The sequence below is a fragment of the Leopardus geoffroyi genome, chromosome C2 (genome assembly GCF_018350155.1).
Source record: "Leopardus geoffroyi isolate Oge1 chromosome C2, O.geoffroyi_Oge1_pat1.0, whole genome shotgun sequence".
Lineage (NCBI taxonomy): Eukaryota > Metazoa > Chordata > Mammalia > Carnivora > Felidae > Leopardus > Leopardus geoffroyi.
In genome coordinates, this window is record NC_059333.1 from 104158578 (window position 1) to 104185925 (window position 27348).

The window sequence follows — 27348 nt, forward strand, 5'->3', positions numbered from 1 at the left end:
TCTAGATTGTTTCCCTATAGTTGAGTAATTGAAGTCTTCCCCATTTCAAAATTACTAAAATGTTCATCCATATTTTCTTTTAGTGCTTTTAAAGGCTCATTTTTCTTCCATTTGATCTTTAATTCATTGGAAAAAATTGTATATAAGGAAAAAATTTGTATATATACAAAAAATTGTATACAATTGTATATAATTGTATATAAAAATTGTATAATTGTATATATATATATACAATTGTATAAAATTTGTATATATAATTGTATATATCGGTGACTGCCTGTCTCTTATATCCTGCTCTCATTTTCAAACTTGACTAGTAAAAGCCAGGATATGAGCCACTGAATCATGACAGGAAGTGAGATGTGTCGCACTATTTCTCTTCTCACTGCTTATTAATGTGCCTTGGGTTATTTGTCAGTAGAGATGGAGGTTCAGAGGGGAAAGATGAATTTGGGAAGGGTTGCTTCCTGTGAATGCATACATGGAACACAGAATTAAAGAGAGGATACCAGCAGAGTGTCTCTTAGAAGTTTTATGTTTCACCTATTTTAGTGACCCCTGAGTTCTTTATCCAGGGAAGTAAAACTGGTATGGTGACCTAAGACACGAGCTGACCTGAGAATTTAGATTATGTTTTAAGCCTTGAATACCAAGTGCTGTTTTCCATGATAAAGCCATGAACTCTTGAGTTCTGTGGACTAATGGTAACTTTTTTAACTTTTTGTTTCAATATATGTTCCTAGTTCAGAAAGAAATTGGAGGAGGTGGGCGTGCTTCATTTACCATCTTTGATTTCTAATTCCCTGACCCATAAGTAAATGCGGTTACATTTTTTATATGTCTTACAGAAATTTCAAGCATTATTTTTGACTACTACATACTACTGACCGGTTGGTCAAATTGAAGATCTTTCACTCAGAAGAAATAAATCAAGAAGGAGGTAAGAAATAGAAATATATTTATGGCTTCAAAACATATTTTTCTTTAAATAGTAAGAACTCATAGAGATTTTTTTTCCAGGATAACCCATTTGACAATAAAAATCAATTTAGAGAACACAGACAGGACACAAAGGCTGCCAAGGGGGAACACAGCTGGGAACCAGACTCTATTTATTGAACACTTAATGGCCAGTGAAATGCTTTGCACATGTTGTCACCCTCCACTGTATTTGACATCTTTAGTGCAGAGATGTGGGAACTGAGGCTCCAAAAGGAAGAACATACCTGCTTGCCCTGTTTGTTAAAGGACAGACCTGGGTTGTAGACTCTGGTCTCTCTGCCCTTAGAACCACCTGTGTTGTGGGTCCTTGAAAGACTTTCCCCTCTTTTTGGACTAGAGAATTCCTCTTCTCCTTGCTGCTGTTTTATTTTCTTTGTGGGCCCATAGCAGTAGACATTACAGCCACAGTCACATTGTCACATTTAAAAACCATGGCTTATAGGAGCGCCTGCATGGCTCTGTGAGTTAGGCGTCCGACTCTTGGTTTTGGCTCACAGTTCATCGGTTTGAGCCCCATGTCAGGCTCTGTGCTGACAGTATGGAGCCTGCTTGGGATTCTGTCCCTCTCCCTCTTTCTGCACCTCTGCTTCTTGTTCTCTCTCTCTCTCTCTCTCAGAATAATAAACATATTTTTTTAAAAATACAGGGGCACCTGGGTGGCTCAGTCGGTTAAGCGTCCGACTTCGGCTCAGGTCATGATCTTGTGGTTCGTGAGTTCAAGCCCCGCATCAGGCTCTGTGCTGATGGCTCAGAGCCTGGAGCCTGTTTCAGATTCTGTGTCTTCCTCTCTCTCTCTCCCTCCCCCGTTCATGCTCTGTCTCTGTCTCAAAAATAAATAAACGTTAAAAAAAAATTTTTTTTTTAATACAAAAAAAAAAAGAAAAGAAACATGGCCTATTGAATGCATGTGAGATAACTTTTGTAATAAGATTTGCTGCTTTGAGTTCTTCCCATTATTGAAGAGTAATGGAGCCTTCATTGCCTATATATGATTGTAAATGCTGATCCTTACGCAGTATACTTTCCTTTCGTTAGTCTGAAATTTATTCCAGTGTGCTGATTTATTAGAATGAGATGTAAAACTGCCACCTGACAAGTGTTGTAATAAACGTAAAAGTTGTCATTGGCTGAGGTGTAAATCAAGACCCCTAGGGTTGTGCATGCAGTGTCTAGTCGCAGATGAGGAGACAGTGTAGGAAGAAGTTCATTACTTCTATAATTCTTATTCTAGGTCTCTTCTGTTTCAGGTTTTTCCAGGAGCTGGCTGTGCAAGGCTAGTAAGGGGGAGAGAGGAAGACTGGGGTGGGATGGACAGACCTACCTTTTATCCTTTACACAAATGGAAATAGCATAACAAGTCCATGTGCATTGCTCTCCTGCTGTAGGTCTGTGTCTGTCTTGCACTTTGACTATTGTGAGAAACACTTCGCCAACAAGGTCATAGACTACAAATGGAGGGGCAAGACACATATACATGAAACTGAACTGGAGAGTTTGTATTGTGTGACTTAAAATATAGAAAGCTCTAGAGAAAGGAGAGATTACTGACTGTGACCAGAACTAATCAGGGCAGGTAGGATATGGCCAAATAGGACAAGGAGTCTTGAGGTCCTGTCATTTTCATAGTATTAAGAGGCAGAAGAGCTGTGCATCCAACGACCTACGACTGACCCAAGGTAGAACCCTTGGGGGGCCAGCCTTCCCATATAATGACATTAACATATGCCCTTCATAACAGATTCTGGGTTCCCAGGACCCCTCTTCCCAGAGGATGGGGAGTGAAAGGGCACCATTGGAACCTCCTCAGCCTGCCCCTCATGTTGTTCATCCATCCCTTACTCTGAAGTCCCTTAGCATTGATATAAACAGTCAGTGCCACCCTGTCCTTCCATGTTTACCTGTTGCCTAGGGGTCCCCTTCTCCCATCTCCTTCCTTTGGTCTTAGTGCCTGGTGTTGTCTGTGGGTGTGGAATGTCTAGGAAACACTTAGCACATGTTTGTCTTGATATCATGGTGCCCAGAAAGCCCTGTGGGATCCTGAATTGTGAACCAACCTCATCCTTGGGACCTAGCACAGAACTGAGGTGACACTGTCACTCCAGTCTGAATGCTGTAACATTACCGCTCTTCTCATCTCAGCTGGAGGGTCCATCCCATGATTCTGATCTGGCACAGGATTTCTGAATAGATTAGAATGGGAAACACATGAAAACTCAATTCTATGGACAGGCCTTTAATTTAAGCACTTGTTGTGCAGACTGAGCATGGAGTTCAGCCAGTGAGGTAAAAGGGGAGCTGGGATCTGTTTGGGGCAAGGAAAAAGCTATTTCACAGTCTTGACCATTTAAAAACTCTGAAGATGCTTACCCTGTTTGTGTCTAGAGGACTTGCCTTTCAGGTGAAGAGTCTCTGCTCCCATCTCATTTCACATGAATAATTGTAGCCACTGGGTTTTCCTTATTCCAGATTTGCTAGAATCCACATCTGATCACACAGCTGAGAAAGACCCTTGGTTTATTTGGACATGTTGCTGGTAATATCTCCTTGCATTAAATCCTTCACTTCTCTTTCCATAGTGGTGAAGAAGAAATGCGGCTTTTTTTTTTTTAATTGCAGATTTATTTTTTAACCCCCCCATTAATCATCTTTTTCTGGCCCTCTGGACATCCGGGACAAAATGATATTTTAACAGTTATTTAAATCAAACAGGAAGTATTAATTTTCCCAAAGTAATGAAGGATATGTTTTTAATCTTGGTCTGGATGTAAAAAGCTAAAATGCTCTCTTGGTTTTTGGTGTCCATTTGCTTATAGTTAAATGAAATGAACTAGGTTGGGGTCAGGATTCTTGGTTTTGCTTGGGAGCTTTTGTTGTTCCAACTCTTTAAGTAGATAATCAGATATCATTTAATACTGTGTCTTGGGTGGTGGAGTACTAACCAGGTCTTTGATAAATCTTCCAGAACCTCAGGCTCGTGTGCTTCTGAGCTGCTGTGGATGGCCCTGGCTTTCTTGACCACTCTTCCGAGTAGGATGTCACTGAGATCCCTCAAATGGAGCCTCCTGCTGCTATCCCTCCTGAGTTTTCTTGTGATGTGGTACCTCAGCCTGCCCCACTACAATGTGATAGAACGTGTAAACTGGATGTACTTCTATGAGTATGAGCCAATTTACAGACAAGACTTTCGCTTCACACTTCGAGAGCATTCAAACTGCTCTCATCAAAACCCTTTTCTTGTCATCCTGGTGACCTCACACCCTTCAGATGTGAAAGCCAGACAGGCCATTAGAGTTACTTGGGGTGAAAAAAAATCTTGGTGGGGATATGAGGTTCTTACATTTTTCTTACTAGGCCAGCCGGCCGAAAAGGAAGACAAAGTGTTAGCATTGTCCTTAGAGGATGAGCACATTCTTTATGGTGACATAATACGGCAAGATTTTTTAGACACGTATAATAATCTGACCTTGAAAACAATTATGGCATTCAGGTGGGTAACTGAGTTTTGCCCCAATGCCAAGTACATCATGAAGACAGACACTGATGTTTTCATCAATACTGGCAACTTAGTGAAGTATCTTTTAAATGTAAACCATTCAGAGAAGTTTTTCACAGGTTATCCTCTAATCGATAATTATTCCTATAGAGGATTTTACCAAAAAGCCCATATTTCATACCAAGAGTATCCCTTCAAGGTGTTTCCTCCCTACTGCAGTGGGTTGGGTTATATAATGTCCAGAGATTTGGTGCCAAGAATCTATGAAATGATGAGTCACGTAAAACCCATCAAGTTTGAAGATGTTTATGTTGGGATCTGTTTGAATTTATTAAACGTGGACATCCATATTCCAGAAGACACAAACCTTTTCTTTTTATATAGGATCCATTTGGATGTCTGTCAACTCAGACGTGTGATTGCAGCTCATGGCTTTTCTTCCAAGGAGATTATCACATTTTGGCAGGTTATGCTAAGGAATACCACATGCCATTATTAATTTGACAAAAGCCTAGAGAAAGACAGGATACTCTGTGGAAAGTATTAATATTACTGTAATGTCCAATGGAAAACTCATGGGAAGGTCACTGTGTTGAGTTACACTGAACTGAGACTCATGAAGAACGCACAGACTGGGGACTGGAGGGTCACACTTTGATTTACCTAGACCAAAACCAAGTCAGGCCCTTTAAAGGTGATTGTAAGAGGAATTAAACACCTTATAAAGGAATCGGGGATTTTTGTTAATAAAACGAATAGGACCAAACTATTTGAATGTGCCATTCTGTAGGCTAGAACTTGTTAAAAGGGTTTCATTGAATTATAAGCTCATTAGTCCATAACATCGAAGCAATGGGGAGCTCTACCCTTTGAGCAGTCTAGTCTGTTAAGGGTTTTGTGTATATCTGACGGATTACCAGTTTTAAAAATACATAGTTCTGTGTAAAAAACTGAAGTTACACTGAACAAAATTTCATCCGTTTTGGTCATTCAGAAGGTACTTCAAGATGTTACAGCATTTCACGGTTATGAATTACTATTTAATATTACTTAGGACTTCCTGGTGTTTGAATGTTATGGTTGTTTCAGTACTGTATAAAGCAAATAGTGATACACCCTTATCCATTTGAACTTTTTCCCAGTTACCTCACTGATGAGCTTATTATTTCATAGCTCCATTAATGTAAAGACATTGGTAATTATCACATATCAGTAATCTCTTGGACTTTGATAAATATTTTACTGTGGTAATACAAAGAAGAATAAAAGCAAGAAGATCTGAATTTTTGTCTTGTTTTTAAAACTACAATCCCCCGTGTTTTTATGTCACTCCATCTGTCTCATTTTTCCACCTGGAAATTGGGAATGATATAGAATGCCAGGGAGCATGTTTCCTTTTGGAAAGGACTCTGAAGGCAAAAAAGAAAAGAAGGACCCTGATGGCCAGAATACTATGCATATTATTCTTATCTGCGCCACATGCGTTCTCATTAACAATCAATTTGAAAGTAAAGAGGGAAAAAAGAAAAAAAAGTGCTGCTGCTTTTGTTACTAGTTTCACATCAAAAGGAAAGCCCCAAAATATGGTCTGAGATCCTATCTGAATTCCATGTCGTGTAGAAGCACATTTCTTCATAGGAGTGTTGATGTTGGTCACCTCTGACCTACCGGTAAGTCAAAGAGGAAGACTCCTTGGCCCCAGATTTTGGGGATTGTGCAATTTCCCATGGAGGCTGATATGGGACAAGTGATTCCTTTTTTCCAGATGACATGTTGGCAAAAGATAAAATCCCTTGGCAGAAAATATAAACTTGAAAATATGTAGTCAGCTTAGTAATACTGAAATATTTACGATTCTCCAGAAAGAGAGGCTTAATTTCAATTAGAACTGTTATAATATGTGATTCTCTATAAAACAGTTATTTCCATTTCCCTGATCTCAGACCTGATACCAGTCACAATAAAATCCATTAAATAAACTATTCTATGGAATCAATCTATGTCCTTGCTAATCCCCATTCATAAGGAGTCACTTTCTTTAAGACAGATGGTGGGTATTTTTGTAGTGTGATTAGATTGGTTTTGCAGAAGTCTACATTGATGTTGTAAGCTAAATCAAAAAATTTCTTAAGAGAGAACTTTTAAAACAAAATAAAAAAAAATCACAAGTAAACTGTGAATAGTGGCCAAATTTCAGAAGAGATTTCAACTAGAGATTGGAGTCTAAAAGATCTCTAAAGAGTTAAATGGTTACAAAAAATAAGTTGGGTCATTATTTTTAACTGTATGTTTCTTAATAGTCTAAACTTTCAAGTAGTAAATATCATCTGTGTTATTAAAACTTTGTCCTTTGATGTTTAACCAAATAGACAGCATTTTTTATTTTGACTCATAGCAAAGTTTAGTGCTGGAGACTAACCTTGGGCTGATTCTCTCCCATCTGCCATAGCCCCGCCATCACCATGGCATTACACGTTCTGCCTCACTCATTTACTCTGCTTGCCCACAGCATTGAGTTTGTGACCCCTAGCACATTAGCTTTTGCCCGATTAGGCTGCAAGAGCAACTCTCAAATCTCAGGTTAACAATAGACATTTTCTTCCCCCATCCACATTGCATGTCACTGGTTGCACGCGGTGGCCACGACCTGCTGCCTGTACGTTCTCATCTCACAACATCCACTGCAGGTCACACCCTGTCTGGAACATGCCATTCTTATAGAGGGAAGGAAAAAAGAGCTGGCAAAACACATTGACATCCACTGACCAAAGCAAATCCCGTGCCAAGCCCAGTGTCAGCGGCAGGTGGAGTAGTGTATTCTCACAGGAAGTCGTGCAAGTCACGTGGTGGCAGGCAGGGATGTGTTGTTCTAGAGGATAGGGAGTGAATAGTTGGGTACAGTAATATAATCCGCCATACCTAGTGTGTGAAGGGGATGGGAGGCTCAGGATCTGCAGTTCTTAGGCTGGCCTGAGTGGATCAGAAGTTTTCTGGCTCACTGGCTGCTGGTGCTTTGATCCCTCTCCTGAGAGGGCTACCCTTTCACCCCTGTTAATCTTTCCCTAGCTCCACCCTAAATGTGCTGGGCATTATCGTGTTCCTAGCAACTCAACCCATGCAGGGCAGCCAGAGCTGAGCTATTTATAACAATATAACAATTTCTGATCACTAGGTTGGGGACAACCTTCTCTTGGAGTCTGGTAGGCACTTATTGCAGGCTGGAGGGGAGAGAGAGGAGTTGGAAAAGGGCCAGACTTCATGGGGAGGGTGACTATGTAGCAGGTCCATCCTGCCATCTTTGGTGTTGTTCTATCCTTTAATCCACTGGGAATTAATCTTTATGTTAAGCCAACTTCTCTGGATTTGTGTGATCTGAAGACTAACTCTAATTGGGATCCCCCCACACTCTCCATCAGCTCTTTGTCGCAATGTAGTTACTATGGGAGCAAACCTTCAAGGATCCCATCAAAATAGATGGCACATGTTGATCTGAAAGCCAAGGGGAGGAGATTTGAGTGGGCAGTCCCTTGACAGAATTTGTGCCCAAAGGAAGGGCTATCTCATGGGGCTTGTAAGGACAAAGGAGGGCCCAAGAAGGATAGATATCATCACTCTGTATTTAAAGTGGGTGATGGAGGCACAAAACTTGGATTTAGTCTTTGAGTCCTGGGTATTGTCAACACAGCCAGGGGTTTTAGTTAATGGAGTCTGCACAATTTTCAGAATCCCCAAAACTGAGAGGATTCCATACATTTACACAAGATAGGGTTGCCTAAGTTAAGGAAAAGGTTTCCATGGCTAGAATTTAATGAGCTAAGACAACAGCCATGATTAGCTTATAAACACAAGCTTAATTGGGGGTTAATTTTTATTTGATTAATAACATGGAGAAACTGTTCTAATTTAGTATGTGCAGAGTCACTGATGATGGTTCACCGAGGGCAAAGGGATCTTTGCCAAGAAAAGACTTGGGAACTCTTGTTCTTTGATATGAGGGCATGTAACTTGTCCAAGCTCGTTTTCAAGCCAGGACTAGAATATTCCAGGCCCAGCTACACTGCACTTCCCTTGGTAACCTCGAGTTTGGTTAGAGCACATTCCTCAGTGGAAATGCAGAAATCTCCAGAAAGGATTAGCCTTGACTCTGGTGGGAGGAACTTTGAGGTGCCAGTGTATAGTCGCCAATGGATTTAAGGAAATGTGCAGCCACCAGGCATCTTGGAGAAGTTAGGTGGGCAGAATGTAGAGTAAGATGCCAGTGGGCAGTGGCAAATGGAGCACAGAGTAGCAACTCCCTAGCAGACAAGTGCTGTCCCCAGCAGTATGACAAGATCCTATAGCCAGCAAGAAGAGAAGACTAGGGTCCTGATGACATCATACAAAGTTTGCTGCACATGCATTTCAAAATAAATGTGTCCTCCATGCATATGGTCAGGGTGTTTGTGTGTGGAAATGCCTTGGGCTATGTAGGAGGCAAGAATGTCAATTTCAGGTTTCCAGAAGGGGATGAGGGTCAAGACCAGTGAGACAGTTCCAAATAGGATCTGGGTCTTTGTTACAGGATTGTAGGTTTTTTACAATTTCAGTGAAAAGGTGTCAGTTACCCAGGAGAAGACAATACAGCAAAATGACTGTTGCAATCCTCAAGTCACCTCCAGTAGGGAATATATTTATTTGAAGTTTCAGACCCCAGGGCCGGAAACACTAAAATGGGTTCTCCTGTTCTTCTTCTTTTTTCTTTTAATGTTTATTTACTTTTGAGAGAGAGAGGGTGTGAGCAGGGGAGGGGCAGAGAGAGAGGGAGACATAGAATCGGAAGCAGGTTACAGGCTCAGAGCTGTCAGCACGGAGCCGGACACTGGGCTCCAACTCACAAACCACGAGATCAAGACCTGAGCTGAAGTCAGATACTTAACTGACTGACCCACCCAGGTGCCCTGGATTCTCCTGTTCTTCAGGAACCCTGAGCCAGGTTGCTTGGGTTTGAATTAAGGCTTCTCTGATTACTGGCTCTGTGGCTGCTGGCAAGTCACTTTGCCTTTTTTGTGCCTCAGTTTCTTTACCTACAAAAAGAGAGGAAATGACCTACCTCACAGGGCTTTTGGCACACAGTAAATGCTATAGGATTATTAGGTATTTTTTGTGTTGTTGATGAGACACTGCATTTGGACTTCTAAAATAGTACTTCAGATTTGTCATGGAGTACCTACACCTTGTGCTGGTTAGAGAAGTAATCTTAGACCAACTGAACCTGACAGAAGAGATGTATGTCCTCCGAGACTAGGTCAAAAAAAGCCTTACAACGTTTGCCATGGTCTTTTGGAATGGACGCTTCCATTAGAAGTCCAACCACTCTGAGCCCAGCACACAGAGAAAAGCCAAGATAGCCATGTGCAAAGCCATGTGGAGAGAGAAGCGATACCTGGCCAGGTCCCGTGCTCCCGCCAAGCCAGCCGAAGTACCAGACACGTGAGTAAAGAAATCGTTTTGGAGTTGAGCCTTCAGACAACTCCAGCCCCAGCTGTATAAGACCCCAAACGAGGACCTCCCAACCAGTCCCCATCAACCCACAGAACCACAAGAAATCCTAAATTTTGCTTTCAGCTATTGCAGTTGTCTGTCTTGCATAGATAATTAAAACATCTCTCCTCAAGGAAAATTCCCCCTCAACTTGGACTCTGTCGTGGACTGAATGTTTGTGTCCCTCCAAAATTCATATGTTGAACTCTAATCCCCCGTTGTGATTGTATTAGGAAGTGGGGCCTTTGGGAGGTCAGGAGAGCAGTCTTCATGAATGCAGTTAGTGCCCTCAGAAGAAGTCAGAGAGTTGGTCTCCCTTTTTCCACCATATGAGGATGCAACAAAATTGTAGTCTGTAACCCTAAGGTGGCCTCACCAGAACCCGACCCCCTAATCTGGGACTTAGCAGCCTCCACAACTGTGACAAATACCTTTCTGTTGCTTATAAGCCACCCAGTCTGTGGTACTTTGTTATAGCATCCCTAACAGACCTGCCCCAGGCCCCAGGCCCCAGGCCTAGCCTTCTCCCCTCACCTCTGGCCCTTTTCCCACAGTTGCAAGCCCTCATGCCTGTTTGAGGTCACCAACAAATAATTTACAAAATGTCTTTTAATTCAGTCCTCGTTATGTTTTATTGTTGCCCTTCAGACTGTGTGGGAGACAGGGTGGAGGTGAGTGCCACTTACCAATTCCCCATTAAGGAAGCCCATTCGAGAGATTTCCCGGATAAAAAGAAATCAACTTCCCTCAAGATAAATTAGGGCATTCTCTTGAAGTCTGCAGCAGCTGCAGTGACGATTTTAAATGCCACGTTTCCCCTTTGCTGCAGATGTAGAAACTCTAGAGAAACAGGCAGGATGAGCTCATACCAAAATGTTAACAGGAAGTGCCTCTCAGTGACTTTTCTTGTTTAAAGTACCTTTTATTACTCGTTGTTATTTTCAACAATGAGGACAAATTACTTTTATAAATGTTTTAACAAATATATCAAGAAATTTGGGCAAAGGTAAAAAGCAGGGTCAGAAACTGTCATGGGGAAAGGCTACTGGGCCAGGGGTGGGATGGGGGGAGATCAAATGCTGTGCCTGCTGCTGGGCCACCAGCCCACCTTCCCGCCTTCTGGCCTTCTCCTGTGCAGGCAAAGGCTACAGGGCCTTTGTGTGCACCACAGAGGCCACAGTGTGCAAACCAGTCCCAGTCAGTGAGACCCAAGGGGACGTCTGCTGGTGGGCTTCTGGGAGGCTTCCTCCCTAATTAAAAAAAAAAAAAAAAAAAAAGCAAAGCAGACAAAGGAGAAAGGCTCTTTTTCTTTGATCAGATGTTCTGCCTACAGTCCCGGGATCCACAGCTTGAGTGTTGATCCCAAGAAGTGACAAGCCTAAAGATCAGGACAGTGGGCTGAGGTAATAAGCCGGGTCCACCCTGAGACTGTTTACTTTTAGAACTTTTGTAGTGGTGAGGCCAGTAATCTGCTCCTCACAGCTGAGGGCATCCTGACTGTGGGGCCACAAGAACAGTGTCCCTGCCCAGGACAGGTTGTGCCCAGGGTGAGTGGGGAGATGTGAGGACATCAGTCACACTCTCCTCTGGTTTATGGCCTGGAGCTCTGAGGGTGTGGGACAGATCTTCCTGGAGAATGGTGCCCTGCCTGTGAGCAGCCCACATTGCTCAGTGGAGAGTGGAGCAGATAGGAAATGCCTTCTCTCTGCCTGGCAGTGCCTGCCTTCCATTTAAGGCAGCGGTTGTCTGTGATTCCTCTGTCGGAAGGAGAGACAGAAGAGCAAGAGGCCAAGGGTTGTAGCCCCGAACAGTCTGTACATCTCTCACCAGGGGGACCACGGCTTCTTATTTGGATGAGAAGAAAGGCCAGGGCCACATTTGTTTGCCTTTTAAGGTCTACTCCCTGACTATCATCATATCAGAAATTTGTTTTATGAACTTGGCACCAAAGTAGTTTCAGGGCCTGCTGGTAACAACACTCACTATGTCCTCTTCATAAATGAGAAACTGGAAAATCTCTGCCTTTTGGTAAGTCCACAATGAAATGACCAGTGCCCGGGACACAGGTCTTAACCGTTCTTCCTGCCTCAAGGCCGCTGTCATTACTTTATTCCAAATGAAGTGTCTCAAGGTTTCAGGACAGTCTAATATCTATAAATAATGATTCATTTGAGATTCAAAGGTCAAGTGATAATTAACCCTATCTCTTAGCTCAATGACTAGTAGGAAACCTCACTTTTGTTATTGAAACTCATGTTACTGAAAATCATATTTAGTGCAATGTGACCCAAGCCATGAGGACTCCCCCATCTTAAGATCCCAGCACCCTGGAGACAGTCCATTGGTCTACTTGACACTATCAGGGCAACGACAGTCCCCCTCAAAAATTTTAGAATGAGGGCAAAGCAACTTAAGGTAAAATCTGAAGGTTATCTCCAACTAAGGAAATCTGGGAAATTTTGGTATGAGCTGTTTTTTTTTTTCTTTCAAAATTAGATTTCATTTTTTAGAGCAGTTTTAAATTTACAGCAAAATTGAGAGGAAGGGACAATATGTGCTCCCTTGCCTCCCAACATGCACAGCCTGTACTACTAAAACACTGCTCACCAGAGTGGTGCATTTATTACAGTGGCTGACATATCATTATCACCCAAAGTCCATAGTTCACATTGGATTCTTGGTGGACTCTCAGTGAGACTGAGATTGTGATCTCTGGCCAGAGCTTCAGAGCTGGGGTCTAAGGCTTATCGAAGGGCAGTAGCTTACAGAAACAGAGAAAATGCCCACATTCAAATAGACCCTTAGCTGGGACCAAGTGCCCTTTTTCCATGGCTGGTCTAGGGCCAGACTGGTAGGCCTGAGACTCTGTAGGCTTCTCCATTCAGAACTTGCAGGAGACAGCAACGATTCCCATGGAAGCCAACCCCAGACTGGCCTCCTTACCAGGCAGGCTGGATAGAGGCCAAGAGGGTAAAGGGTTGACATCTGGAGTCAAAAGGTCTTGATGGGGGACCCAGCACCTTCAGGAGGTTTATGGTTCCAGACCAGAAATGTGTCAGTATATTCTTATTGTTGAGAATTTTTCTGTCATATGAGTAAACAACAATTTGTTTATCCATTTGGGTTGTTTCCAGTTTGGGGCTATTATGAATAAGACTGCCATGAAGATCCTTGTAATGGCTTTTTTGTGTGTTGTTTTCTTTTCTCTTGCGTAAATGCATACGAATGGAATTGCTGGGGCTTTGGGTAGATGTATATATAACTTTATTATAAAATGCCAAATAGTTCTCAAAAGTCTGTCATTGTACATTCCTACACATTTTTTCTTTTATGGCTCATGCTTTTGGTGCCCCAACCAAGAAATCTTTACCTAGACCAAGGTCAGGGAGAATTTTTTTCTTATATTTTCTCCTAGAAGTTTTATGAGTTTTAAGCTTTAGATTTAGGTCTATGATCCATCTCCAATTTAAATTTTTAATCAGAGTGAGAACGGGTTTGAAGTTCATTTTTTCCCATACAAATACCCAGTTGTCTCAGCAACGTTAAAAAAAAGAAAAAAAAGACTTGCCCTATTAGGGAGTGCTTAGTCTATTTATGTTTAACATAATTATTGAAATGATTGGGTTTAAGTGTACCATTCTGTTATTTACTTTCCGTTTTGCACCTTTATGGCCCTCTCCTTCCCCTTTTGAGTTAACTAAGCACTAATATTCCACAATTTCCTCAAATGCCTTCTTAGCTACTTCTCTTTGCTTTTTAAAATTATTTTTCAGGGGTGTCTGGGTGGCTCAGTCGGTTCAGCGTCTGACTTCAGCTCAGGTCATGATCTCGCAGTCCCTGAGTTCGAGCCCAGCGTCAGGCTCTGTGCTGACAGCTCAGAGCCTGGAGCCTGTTTCAGATTCTGTGTCTCCCTCTCTCTCTGACCCTCCCCTATTCATGCTCTCTGTCTCAAAAATAAATAAACGTTAAAAAAAAATAATAAAAAAAATTATTTTTCAAATCGATTGTTTTAGAGAACTTCTTTAAAAAAAAATTTTTTTTTAATGTTTTGATTTATTTCTGAGACAGAGAGACAGAGCATGAGCAGGGGAGGGGCAGAGAGAGAGGGAGACACAGAATCCGAAGCAGGCTCCAGGCTCAGAGCTGTACCTGATGCAGGGCTCAAACTCATGGACTGTGAGATCATGATCTGAGCCAAAGTCAGATGCTTAACCAACTGAGCCACCCAGGCACCCCTTAGAGGAAGACTTCTTAACCGTGTTGCTATTGACACTTTGCATCAGGTAATTCTTTATGGAGTGTGCTTTCTTCATATTTAGCTTCCCTGTGGTTGATCTTCCTGGTTCTATATATTGACATTTTCCATAATATTTGAGAAATCTGTGGCCATTATTTCTTCAAATATTCTTCTGCCCCACTCTTCTTGTCTCTTTCCGGCATTTGACTAACTTGTACCTTATACTGTTTTATAGTGTCCTACATATCCCTGAAGTTCCATTAATTTTCCTTCAATTTTTTCTCACTTTTCCTCAAACTGGGCAATCTGTATAATCAAGTTCACTGATTCCTTTTGCCATCTCTAAGTTCTGTTAAGCGAATCCAGTGAATTTTTCATTCCATTTATTTACTTTTCTGTTCTAGAATTTTTAGTTTCCATTTCTCTGTTGAGATGCCATATCTATTTTCTCTTTAAGACCAGAGTTGCCTTTAATTCCTTGAATATATTTATTATAGCTGCTGTAAAATATGCTAAGATCAATTATCTAGGCCTCTCAGAATTGGTTGCTATTGACTGCTGTTTCTTCTTGACTAGTGGTCACATCTTCCTGTTTCTTTGGGTATCTGGTGACTTCTTGATTTTATATTGTACTAGACAATGGGAGCAATGTTATAAATATGTAAATATTCTGGATTCCATTATCTTCTTTTGAAGAGTTTTGGATTTTTATTTTTGTTCTAGTAAGTGGTTCAGTTATTAGCTGATCATCTTGACCTTGTATTTTGGTGGGACTTGGGGAGGGATGGATGGAGGAAGGGGTACATATTATGGTTTGTTTCAGCCTGTCTATAAAAGGCTGAAGTGTCCTCAAGCCCCTCCAACTTGTTAGAATTCAACTTCCCACCTTAGGCTCTCTTGTGGATCTTATTAGCACTTGGTTTTAGGCTCAATTAGGCTAGGTCTGAAGTAGGCCTTAATTTAGATAATGGTCTTTACCCTTAAGGCACAGGTTGGATGTCTGGGTTGTTAACAGTATTAAGGAGGTCTCCCCACTCTGCTTGGGTCAGAACTTGATATTCCCCAGCAATGCTCAAGATGTAGTGTTTCTATTTCACTCTCAACACAGTAGCAGCCACTTTCTGTTAAGCCTCAGTGTTTCACCCTGCACACACTCAGTAAAGCCCGTGGCTAAGAACTCATGGAGGGCCCACACATAGACTTCTTGAAACTCCCTCTGTACAGCCCTCCACAGATTCTAGTCACATCACTTGCCCCAAACCCTGATTTCTGTAGATTTGGTTTGGTCCAGCTCTGCTTGGACTCCACCATGCTGTGCCACGATCAGAAAACTGTCCCTTTACAGAGAGAGTTGATCATGGGATAATTTGTGATCCCTTCTCTCAGAGATTGCTATCTTACACTGGCTATTGTCTAATGCTTGAAAACAGCTGCTTAATATAGTTACGTCCAGTTTTATAGTTGTTTATGGTAGATGGCCTAGTTCAATACCAGTCAGTCTGTGAGAGCTAGAAGAGGAAGCCCTGTAGCATTCTTGATAGCTTTTGAGTCTTAGGTGTGCACTGTTCCCAAGACTGTATTTAAATACTTACTGACCTTGAATTCCATGAGGTACCACTTATATTAAAACTCTTAAATTCCCATTCTGCTTATGCTACCAGGATCTGCTGTTGTTACCTCAAAAAAAAAAAAAAAAAAAAACCACAAAAAACAAACTGATAAATTGCCACTACTATATTTCTAAAACAAAATAGAAGGAAGGAAAGAGAGAGCATATATATAACCCATTGCTGTAAGTGAAGATGGGGTGTTTGTGGATCTTCATTCCTATTTCTTTGGCTCTGTGGCTAGTATTGGAAAAGTCCATAGTTCTTACTCTAACTCAGATGGCAAACATCCATCCTGAAATCTTGAATAACATCTCTCATTCTATATTAGAAATTTTCTACCTAGAAAAAGGGGTAGAAGACTAGAATTTGGGGGCTGCTTTTTCTACTCTGGCTATCAAATATTATTTGTAATGAAAAGGAGAAAACTAATCCAAGACCGTATTTTTTTGCTTTGTCACATCCAATTTCAAATTTGGCAATCTGCTGATTAACTTTTATTGTTCTTCATCTAGGTTTTAGGTACTGGTCACGCTTGAGCATTTCACCTTTAGAATACCTAAAAGTAGTGCTACATGTGCGTGTGTGTGTGTGTGTGTGTGTGTGTGTGTGTGTGTTTATTTCACTGTCTCCAGATTCCACGGTGTTTTCTCCTGCATCTGTGAGAACCTTTGTACATGGCTATTTTCTTCTGAACACTTTTCTGAGAGGTGTGCCATACCATGTTGCTAGAGTTTGCATGTATGTATAGCTAATCTAACTGTCATCACCTAATACTAGTTATATTATATAAACTTGGTTGATGAGGTATCAAGCTGGATAAAAGTTGTGTTAACAATAAAAAATTTTTGTTGCATCCATTTTTTAAAATTTACCTTGTTTTGAACCATAGCCAGGCTTATTCCTGTTCCAAATGATAGCACTCGAAGGTTCAGTATCTCCTATCTCTTGCTTCTGTTGTGCTTTGGTCTTGGCCCATGAATTGTTTTGCTGTTTCCTACATGGCATCTCCACTCAACAGCTACTTTAACTGAAAAGCACTGAGAAACTGTAAAACCCCAGAGCAGAGATTAGAATGGAAAACGAGTTGAACCAAAAGAACAGAACAGCAGTGATCCCATGTATAAAGTCCAATAACTTTAATGGGTTTATTTTTGCTTTAATCTTGTCATCAAGGGTGAACTTTTAGCTGTTCATTTTGTATACAACAACACAGAATCAGTGATTGCATGAACACATTAGTCTCCACAAGGCTAAATCTACCCCTAGCACACATCAAAGGGACCTGAACGACATACCATGCATCTTGAGTGACCGTGAACCGCCATCTACTCTGAGCTCTACACCAAACTAACATCTGACATTGTTTCAAATGTCTCTTAGAGACAAATATAGAATAGTAGGTATACAAACCTCTAAAGAGTACCAAGAGTAATGAGGTTTTGTGAAGATTTTGTTATATTTATCATGGATAATTTTCAGGGACTAACTTATCAGAAAGCCTGTTTGATTTGAGCAATCGTTTCGGCCTGTGATTTAATGATTAAATATAATCTGAAGATTCTTAAAAAAAAGCATTGTCTAATAATTTATGGATCCTGGTTATCTTTTTATAAACAACTTCTTATAATTTTTAAAATAGCAAGAAAGTACTAATGGAAAAATTTTGTGATGTTGAAATTGGTTTAGTCAAACCTTATACAAAGTCACTGTTTTAAAATCCAGCAAGGAATGAGATCAGAGCTTTGGAGATATACCATTCATAAAAAACATTACTCAATTATGTGGTTTTTTTTTTTTCTCTTCCTCTCTCCAACTCTCCTTTACTTCCTTAATAATGGGGCTCCACCTCTGGTTTTAATCTTACCAAATCATAAATTGTTTTGCCTTAATTTGAATTTTCTTTTATATGTTCTCATGCTTAAAAACAAAACGGCAACAAAACTCCCCACTTCTGATCACTATGAGATATTCCCAATCTCTTATCATTCACCTTCTATTATTCTAATTCAGTAGGATTCTAATGTCATTTGGCAGTAGCTAACGTTCCTTGGATAAAGAAGCAATTGCCATAAACAGAAAAAGAGATCTAGGTAAGATGACCAGGCAAAGAACTTAGAAGTGGTGGCTTCTGTGGTTAAAAATAAAAGTCTGGCATTTAGTTTTGTTTTGCCACACAGAAAATAGATGTTGCTATTTTTGTTCAAAATATAAAACTTAAATTCCGTGCCAAAAGTTACTATGGATACCAAATTTATGATTAAAAAACAATCTGGCATTTAGTCTTCTCTTCATTTTTAAAACCAAGAAATTATTATATTCCTGAGACATGTCAATTTTCTATATAACGAGTTCACTTATTTATATATTTAGGAACACTGTTGATAAACACCCTCAGTTCTGGGTTCTCTTTTGGGGCATAAGATTGTTACACTATATAGCTTCTTGGGAACAAAAATTAAAATATGCCATGGAGAGATGTTGTCATTATTCCTTATTCTCTTTTCTGTAATTCTTTCCTCCAGGAGAGGATCCTGGAGGGAGAGACACCTTGGCTTTGACTATACTACTGCTGAGCCCTTGTATGGCTGTTGTCTGACTTGGGTGGAGGCCTCAATGATGGCCTCCTCTGGGACAGCCTTACCCCTGCCCTGGTCTACAGGGGCTCTCTGTCTCACTTCCTCACTTCCTCAGAAAAACCTAGGTGATCTAACATGGAATAATTACCTGATGCAATTTGCTTGGATGTGAGCAAGATATCCCTAATCTTTTATCATGCACTCTCTTATGTGTAGGAAAGAATTATTATAATCCTGCCCTGTCTTCACAAATCTAAGCCTATTGGAGGAAATCATGATAGATGCCAATTTTCAACCCATTCAGCCAAAAGTGAGCATTAGAATATCTACGAAACCCTCCATGGGCTGTAAATGCCAAGAAGGCAGGGATGGTGCCTGAGTGCTCACCATTAGAGACATTCAGACTATCTCTGCTTGGCACATGTCAGGTAATCTGAAAAAAAAGAAAAATTAGTAAAGGAAAGAATAAAACATACAAGCAGATGTACTTACAGCAAAAATAGTGTCTTTTCTAATGAAATCTGTTCATAAGGTAGATCAATCTGTTATAAATGCAATAATGCTTGTATTTAAAAATATACCTTGTACATTTGGCATATAGAAATTATGTACGTTCACACTGGAGCGTTTAACTTCATTACTATTTTCCAGGCTTGTCAGAATAACCATTCTCTGACCTTATTAAAATTTCTTCTTCTTCCTTTTATTTTCCTTTTCCTGGCTCACCATGGGAACACTGAGGCATTGCAAAGTAAATTTCAGCTGGACAACCTGCACTGAAATTGTGTACGTGCTATACCTCAAAGCCATTTGCTTTAGTAATTGAAGGGTAAACTAAAGACAATGTTGTAGGTGTTAATGTTTCAATATGAACAAGTATTTCAGACAAACTAACAAGGGCAAACACTGCTTTCTAATTTCTTTAAAGTAATATCTGTGCCCAGTGTGAAGCTTGAACTCACGACCCCGAGATTAGGAGTTGCATGCTCTACCGACTGAGCCAGCCAGGCACCCCTGCATTCTAATATAGAAGCAAAAGTTATTGGATTTTCTCCATTTTTGTATTTATTACTCTATTTTCTGAATATATGCCTGAGATAAAAGGGCAATCAAAATAACCAATACATGAAGCCTGTCTGGTTATAGTCTTAGAGCCTAAATGTGGAGAGTAGTCTTGCTTAATGTCCCATGCTTCTAGTTTTTTCCCAAATAGCAGGATTTGTATCTTTTCATTAGTACATTAAGCAGTCATTGTTTATTCTTACATATAGTAAGACAGACAGAAATTTAAAATTTGCACAAAAGACCTCATTCTCTTGGGCTAAAGATGTCTGAAACATCATTTCTACATGATTGGTGTTTTTTTTTTAAATTATATGAGCAAATATGGCCCTTTGCATTATATGGATTAGAAAACCTCCCACAGGTGAGAACACGGAATTACCCTGTTGTTTGTTTTTGTAATTGTGTTTTATTTATTTATTTTTAAAATTGGTTTATTTAAATTCAAGTTAGTAAATATACAGTGTAGTCTTGGTTTCAGGAGTAAAACCCAGTTGAGTGATTCATAATACTCACTGGTATTCATGTTGGCATTTGAAAAATTATGTGTTCTAAAATTCGCTCTCTGTTGTAGCTAAGATTTGGAAAGTAAACAGAACCTACAACAGTGAAGGTGTTTAGAGCAGCAATAAATAAGACCACATGTATTCATTTTCATTGGGAAAGAATGGAACAGGGACTGTAATTTTACTTTACAAATAACTCAATTTTCATTTTCTTATTTCAATGTTATCTCCTTAACTTCAGAAAAACCACAAGTATCAGAAAGCATGATTCATAATGTAATAAAATATGCCTTCTTTTCTTAAAATATTTCCTTTTATATTATTCTCCTTTAATTTTGTCTTTTATGTGTTCTTAAAAATGCTTTTCTTTTCATTCTGACTTTGACCATACTGGAAATTAATTTTGCCTTTTTTTAAATTAAAAAAATGTTCCAATTATTTTTTCTTAGATGTCATTCTGCCTGTTCTAGCAGTCCTATAAAAGGAGCTCTAGAATTCTGTCTTTCTTAACCCATAAAAAAAGCATTAGCCAATACTCTAAGTAGGAAGCCACTCGTCTGAGTAGGTAAGATGTGGGAACAATTGCCTTCTACTGATCTGTGTGCACGTGTCAGCAATTGCTATTAAATATGACCCATGTATGGCAGAAGACTGATAATACAAATTTTGGAAAACCTACTTTTTACAGTTTTAGTGTCTGGGTACCCTTAAGATATTCTTCCCCAGTTCCTTGATTACTACCTCTACCATTGTTTCTGTGCGAACATAGATTAAATTATGCATTGTCAGATATATACAGAAGCAAGTGGAGATAATGCATGATATCATATTTAACCTCTGGAATTTCCTCATGACAGAAGGTGATGGGAGAGTGTGGCTGATACTCCCTCTCCTACAGAGGTAATGAGTGACTCAGGCACGTGGTCCTGCCCTCAATGCTCACCCACCACAATCTGCTGCCAGACCCTTCGCGGCAATCTGCTGGTGCTCAGAGCCGAGGACTCAGGTACTTGGAGGCTCTGAGCTTAATTCAAATTTGGCAAATGTCAGGGGGAATTTTGTAGTTAAATAATACTAGATTATAGGACTTCTAGAATAAGTGGAACCACATCTCTATATAATCTACACCTTTGCTGCTTGCTTGCTGGCTGGCAGAGTTTTGAATTGTGAAAATGCCTATGATGATTTGTTAAAATGCACAGCTACTACATACTCTCTACAAAGTCCTTAGTTTGGATTAATAAAGTGATTATACAGGTGCTGGTGTGGTCATTACTAAGCACATCAAAATTAGTATAAGCATCTCTTAGTTAAACAGTCTGCAGCTTAACAGTGGTAACAAAAAAGTAATGGACAAAGCATAAACATCATGAATTAGCAAAAAATTTACATATTAGAAAACGTGTCTAGACGCACATATCTGACGGAAGCCATGTAGCGTCAACCATCACTTGCCCTCCACCATCTGCCACTTGGCCTGAATAATTTCACTTTCAGTTTTTTACTAGTTTAGATAATGTCCACAGGGTGGGTATAATTCCTGAACAGTGGAGGTAATTCTGAGTTAATGAAGTTACCCTAAATTGCCTGTGCGCCACGTTTTGGACTAAATTTATTTCATCTGTTATTTTGGGATTGCCTCTCAGAGCTTCCCAGCACTGCCCAGGCTGAGTGAGGAGTATGGAGCTATATAGTCAAGCCCTACATCTGATGCCAGAGATGACTTACTAAACTATCCTATACATAAAATGTGAAAGGCGGGAAAATATGGGAAAGGGATTTTAGAATGAATCAGCTTTGACTGATTCGGATTATATCATTGAATCTAGAAAGAATGACAGAGGAAAGAGAGTAAAGAAGTGTTATTAGTTTACATTTCCATTATTACACAATGGATACATAATTTTAAAAATTGAGTTAAAAATTTAAAATGAATTAAAACCAAGTCTTTTCCCCCTTTTCTATTATTTTAAATATGTATATTTAAACTCTCACGTTGTGATGAAATATAAATCTATTTATTTTGATTCAATCTGGAAAGCCAAGAGGTAACTTCGAAACAGAACGGAAAGCTCTTGGAATGAATCTAAGAAATCCCTAGCTATGGCAAGGCTCCTACTTATTATTCACATAGAAGAAGAGAGAAGTTTAGAGCTTCAGGTAGGACTGCTGGGCTTCTGTTATCAACGGGAGGCTGCTGATGGGCTTATTAAGTCAGACTGCTTCTTAACACTGCTTTCACTGACAAATCAGTCTCCTATGTGAAAGGACTTGTTTCAAAATTGCAAACTGTAGTGCTACTACTAAGAGTCACAGTGAATGAGAAAACAGTAATATTTCCATATACCAGAATTTCCAATGTGGGTCCTATGGAACACAAGCTCCTTGGAACGTTACTAGGTGTTACTCAAAAAAGTTTCTCTGTCCAAATTAATCTGAAAAACACTGAGCTAACTTAAATTACATTTGTGGTATATTCCCCCCCCCACCCCGCCCCGCCATAGGACATTTAAATTAAAACCTTCTATGTGCTTATAAGCACACAGTATGATAAGATAGTATGTTTCCCAAACTCATTTGAGCATGGAACCTTATATTTGGAAGAGCACCTCCATTTGGAACTTAGGTTCTATAGAACACACTCAGGGGAACACTGGATTCTATTACTCCTGCCATGTTCAGCTAAGTAGCTCAAAAGTCTAGATACCAACAATTTAGTCTAGAGGCAATTAAATAGGCCCCAGTGTGGTATCTAACAGTCATGTCATTTCTGCAGAGCTGGTTCAGGAATGCTGGTGTGACAAGCTAAGGCAATCTGGGGAGAATATTATGGGAGGATCAGTCTAATGATGATGAGTCAAAGGGAAAACAATTTTTCTGAAATCATTAAAGAATAAAGCTTTATCCACAGTATGTATTCTTAGACTTTCAAATGCACTACAAAATGTTGCCCTTTCTAAACCTTCTTCATTGACACAGTTGTAAGAGCATTCGATCTGGCAATAACTCGGGGAGAAAAAAAATCCAGAAAATCAAGGTATACCGGGCAAAGGAAAAAAGTGATCACTCCCTTGTGTATCTCACATGTACTGCCGGAAATCCCAGTGATCCAATTCAATAATGTAATCAATTTCCTAGAATTACTTCAGTTGGGTTGAAATGATGATGCTGTCATTCTAATGCAATCCCGTATGCACAAAATGTATGTGGGTTGAAATCATTACAGTTGCCTGAAATAAGCCCTGTGTTAAATTATCCAGATTGCCTGTGCTCCTTTACTCTACAAAAAAAATACTCTTCGTAATACCCTTATCACATAGACAAGATTCAAGAGGCCAATACCTTTTATCTACTGCAAGGAATAGAATGTAGCCATTGGTTACCAGTAATGTGTACATCTGTGCACAGTCATGTTGTATTACAATAGTGACTTCAGAGTTAAGTGCCTTGGACAAGTTGGTCACATAAAATGAATGCAGATCTTAGGAACTAGCTTTGGAGTTTTTAATGTAAGTATTGTTTATTCCTTTGATTAAAGAATTGCAAATACAATGAATTTTTTAAAAAGTTTTCCTATCTTGTCCTACCCTTGCCCCTAATCCCAACCCATGTTAAGAGTATAAATTGCCAGTGGAGCAGAAGCAGAGCAGTGCATTAATGAGGATCTGGGCTTGGCACCTTGCTGGGGGCTCATAAGCATGTGGTCATTCATTCCCAACTTCATTTTTAAAAGACTGCAAAATCATCCCAAAATTTGGCACCATGGGGCTATTGGCAATGCGAACTCGGGCTAGGGAGTCTGGGCGGCCTCGTGTGGTAATTCCAAAGCTTTGGCAGTGCTGTTTAGGGAAGTTTCACATGCAAACTCCTCAAATCAATTTCCCTAAAGGCTAGATTCAACTTCCCTTGTCCCTAGAAAATGAGCCACAGGGCACCCCAGGGGTGATGTCTGTAGACCCCAAACAGCTGGACGGAGGGTCAGAGAGAGCTCCAGGACAGGGGAAGGAAGCAAAATTCTCTAAGTTTAGACACAGCTATTAATAAAACTGCTACTATTTTGCCTAAAATGTCTATCTTTGAAAAATCTACAAGCCAAAGTGGGAGGAAAAGAGGCAGAAAGAAAGGGAGTAGGAAATACACACACACTATGTGGTTAAATTCAGAAAGGAGTTAATTCTACAAAGCAAAATTTGGAAGCCACCTTGTGAACCTCAGCTGGGGGCTTCCCCAAGCATGCAGTCCTGCACTCGGTGCCGCCTAGGAAGACATTGCGCAGGATAAACAAACAGGACTCCACTGTGGCTTTGCTTTTTTGTCTTCACCAAAACATTAATATTTTCATTTTAGACAATAACAATGATCATGGAATTTAATAATTTCTTTCTCTTGTTATGATGAATTTTAGGGTTAAGTTAAAAATAAAAAAGGAAAACGGACTGTGTAGCACAACATGCTGAAACTGCCTGTTCCTGGTGGGCTTTGGTAACTCTCCAGAGTCACAATGTCCTAGATCTCCAAGCAAACATGGGCCACCTGGCTTGACTGTCCCATCACTGAGCACAACCAGCATGACTCCTACATTCCTCTCCTGACCCCCACCCAGATACACACATCCAAATGCTCACTGTCTCTCAATATGCAAACACTTCAATCTAAAATGGTGGCAGATATTTTGTACTAGAACATTCTATAGCTGAAAAAAAAAAAATCAGGGTTCTGATTCTAATGTTGGAAATTCTAATGTTACAGTTTACCAAAGTGAGCCAAATCTCTTGGGAAACCATTATTAATTCTCACTGCAGTCAAAGAAAGGTAAGTGCTTGGAGGAATCAAGACAGGGTGTGCAGTCCTTGGCAGCCGCAAGGGAATCTTTTCATCTTCCCAGGTCCTCCCTTGGAACCTGCTTCCGGAAAGCTGCATAGTTGAATAAGGGTGGGGCGGGGAGGGGAGGAGCACCGTGGACCAGAGGTGGCCAAGCAATGGGGCCTTTGAGAAGCTCTAACGACAAGTGCCCACTTGAGAAGGACAAAACCAGGCGGACACCTTGACATTTCAGACACAGAGGGGCGGAGACACAACAAAAATCTTGTTTGGTTGCTTGAGCCACATCAGCCAGGCAAACAGGATGACCCAGCATTTTCTGTCAATTAATTTATACAATACTGATATTGGAAACATGACTTTGGAGATAGGAAATGAAGAGCAGCAAGCTTTGCACAGAAATAACTCTGAGCCACTTAACAATACAGGTTTGAGCTTGAATTCCCAGCCAGCTGGGTTGCCTCGAAACACAGGGCGGGGCGGTGTGGGACGGATTGTATTTTTTTGGGGAAAGCTACCTAGTGTGGACGGTGATCTGCAACCAAATGTTACCGGCTGCTGCCTTTCCACTGTCAAGGAGAAGCACATGCCAGCATTTTATCACCAAATGCCAAACCGCACTGGGAACTGTGTACTGGGCTTCAAGGAACACACACACAGTTCGAGGCTGCTGCTTCTCTGAACACTGCTTGAAAGATACATGAAAGCTAATAGGATAGCCGAGGAAAAAAAACCCGCACAAAAACTGGCCGCTGGAGCTCAGTTCAGGGTGGTGACCTCACCAGCTTTCTCTCCTAATGCAAACAGTAGATTTCCCAAGAGGCACTGTGACTTATTTGGCCACTATTTTCCTCTACCCTTAAAGACTGAAGGAATTATGGTATTGTGATTTGTGTTACTCATTTCCCCGAACAGGTTTCTTGGTAAGACAAAAAATCGTGGTGTCTGGTGGTGAAGTTTCACAGCTGCCTATTACATAAGGTAAGGTAGAAGCAAAAGGTTAAGGTCATGCACAATTAGGATAAACGCACAAAGACTGGTCAGGTGGTACACAGAGTCTATTTAACTAATAAAGGAAGCCAGGGGAAAAGGTTATGTCTGCTGTGCAGGCAGCTCTCATCCTCCCCACTTCCCTCAGTCTCTAAGAGCGGCCACGGAATAATAAACCATCCCAAATCTGTGTCTGGGCTGCTGCTGGGCAGAAAAACCTGGGCTCAGAAGGACAAAGCACTCTCAGGATAGCTCTGCCTCTCAGCAACGGGCGTTGACACATCAGCCCTGACTCACAGAGGACGCTGCAGCCTGTCTCCTGCAGCTCTGGAGGCCTGCTCTGTTCACGGCTCCGAAGAGAGGACAAAGTCTGATGCCTGGAGAACCCTGTAAGAGATCTTGAAAAGAATCTCAAATGGGAGAATATATGGCACATATGCCATTCACTTCATACGTGTGAATCTACAGCTATATATTTATATATTTTCAACATCAGATGAAAGACTTGGAAAAACATGAAGAAACCATTTTCCAGCCTCTTGGCTACATTGGCTGAGAGCACCCTCTGTTCATTACTGCATATAGACCTATGGCCACCAGGGAGGGGGAATCCCATGTCTAGGTAGATGATCCTAATTGTAACTCCCACGCCTTTCACTACATTAAAAGAGACCAGTGTGTTGAAAGTCCTTTAGTCTAAGGCAGACGAAACCCTGAGGGGTTCACTGCTCTTCTGTTTTGCTGCTATTCCTGAACTTCACCACCATGACTGTTATATTGTCAGGGCAGCCTCTGTAAAATGACTGTAAAACTATGCTCTTAGCCCCAAAATGAGGTTCATCCAAGCGCTCCTTGATGAATCGAACAGCTTCTTCATTGCTGAAAGCATCCCAGAGGCCATCTGATGCCAAGATCATGAACTCGGGCTGGAGCTTGTCCAGGTCAAAGGTCAGGATATCTGGGTCTGGGATGACCACATTGAGATTTTTCAGCGGATAATCCCCCAGGGATCGAGACATGGCCAGGATTCCCTGGACCCTCCAGGAGCCATTGAAACTGATAAAACCACCTGTAAAGACAGAAGGAGCCCATTAGCTTGACCAGCCATTATCTCACACACACAGCAGAGTCTGGGTGCACGTACAAAAGGCTCATCTATTGCATGTGCCCCCCTCAGCTCCCCTGGCACTGCCAGGAGAGTATTCCCGCCACATGACTTGAGGTTTCACACTCTACCAGTAGATCCTCACGTCCCCATCTTTAGCATCTTAAAGGCTCTGAAGACTATATCAATATAAATATTGAGGGTAGGAAGATACATATAGGTGAGGGCATTGGTTTTAACTCAACAACACCTTGATGGGCAGTAGGGAGCACCAGGGTAGGGATCAATGACAATGGCAAAAGAGTGCTGAAAGGCATAAGAACGGGAACCAGAGACCCCCACTGGGCTACTTCATTTAGCTCAAGGCCACCCTTGGGTGCATCTAGATCTCAAAACAACTCCCCAGATAGGATCAGGATTAAAGAA

The 27348-nt window shown here is 40.8% G+C and overlaps 2 protein-coding genes and 1 long non-coding RNA gene across 18 annotated transcripts in view; 2 read left to right on the forward strand and 1 right to left on the reverse strand.

The window, feature by feature from the left end:
* Nucleotides 1-5778, forward strand: part of B3GALNT1 (beta-1,3-N-acetylgalactosaminyltransferase 1 (globoside blood group)) — a 26079-nt gene extending 20301 nt beyond the window's left edge. For 10 of the 14 annotated variants that reach the window (XM_045503082.1, XM_045503094.1, XM_045503088.1 and 7 more), the window contains 2 exons: nucleotides 849-940; nucleotides 3965-5778. In XM_045503082.1, the coding sequence (XP_045359038.1) occupies nucleotides 3999-4994 (996 nt within the window). In that variant the 5' untranslated portion in view covers nucleotides 849-940; nucleotides 3965-3998 and the 3' untranslated portion in view covers nucleotides 4995-5778. Of the gene's footprint in view, nucleotides 1-848; nucleotides 941-2249; nucleotides 2276-3468; nucleotides 3536-3964 lie in introns of all 14 variants that reach the window. The other 4 variants (XM_045503095.1, XM_045503087.1, XM_045503093.1 and 1 more) reach the window with 2 other exon arrangements.
* Nucleotides 1-18992, forward strand: part of LOC123611305 — a 24248-nt gene extending 5256 nt beyond the window's left edge. Inside the window, exon 2 of the long non-coding RNA XR_006718548.1 lies at nucleotides 18903-18992. This is a non-coding gene — a long non-coding RNA (uncharacterized LOC123611305). The remainder of the gene's footprint in view (nucleotides 1-18902) is intronic.
* The window catches only part of PPM1L (protein phosphatase, Mg2+/Mn2+ dependent 1L), a 302063-nt gene continuing 291698 nt past the window's right edge, over nucleotides 16984-27348 (reverse strand). For all 3 annotated transcript variants that reach the window (XM_045503076.1, XM_045503078.1, XM_045503077.1), the window contains exon 4: nucleotides 16984-26886. In XM_045503076.1, the coding sequence (XP_045359032.1) occupies nucleotides 26540-26886 (347 nt within the window). In that variant the 3' untranslated portion in view covers nucleotides 16984-26539. The remainder of the gene's footprint in view (nucleotides 26887-27348) is intronic.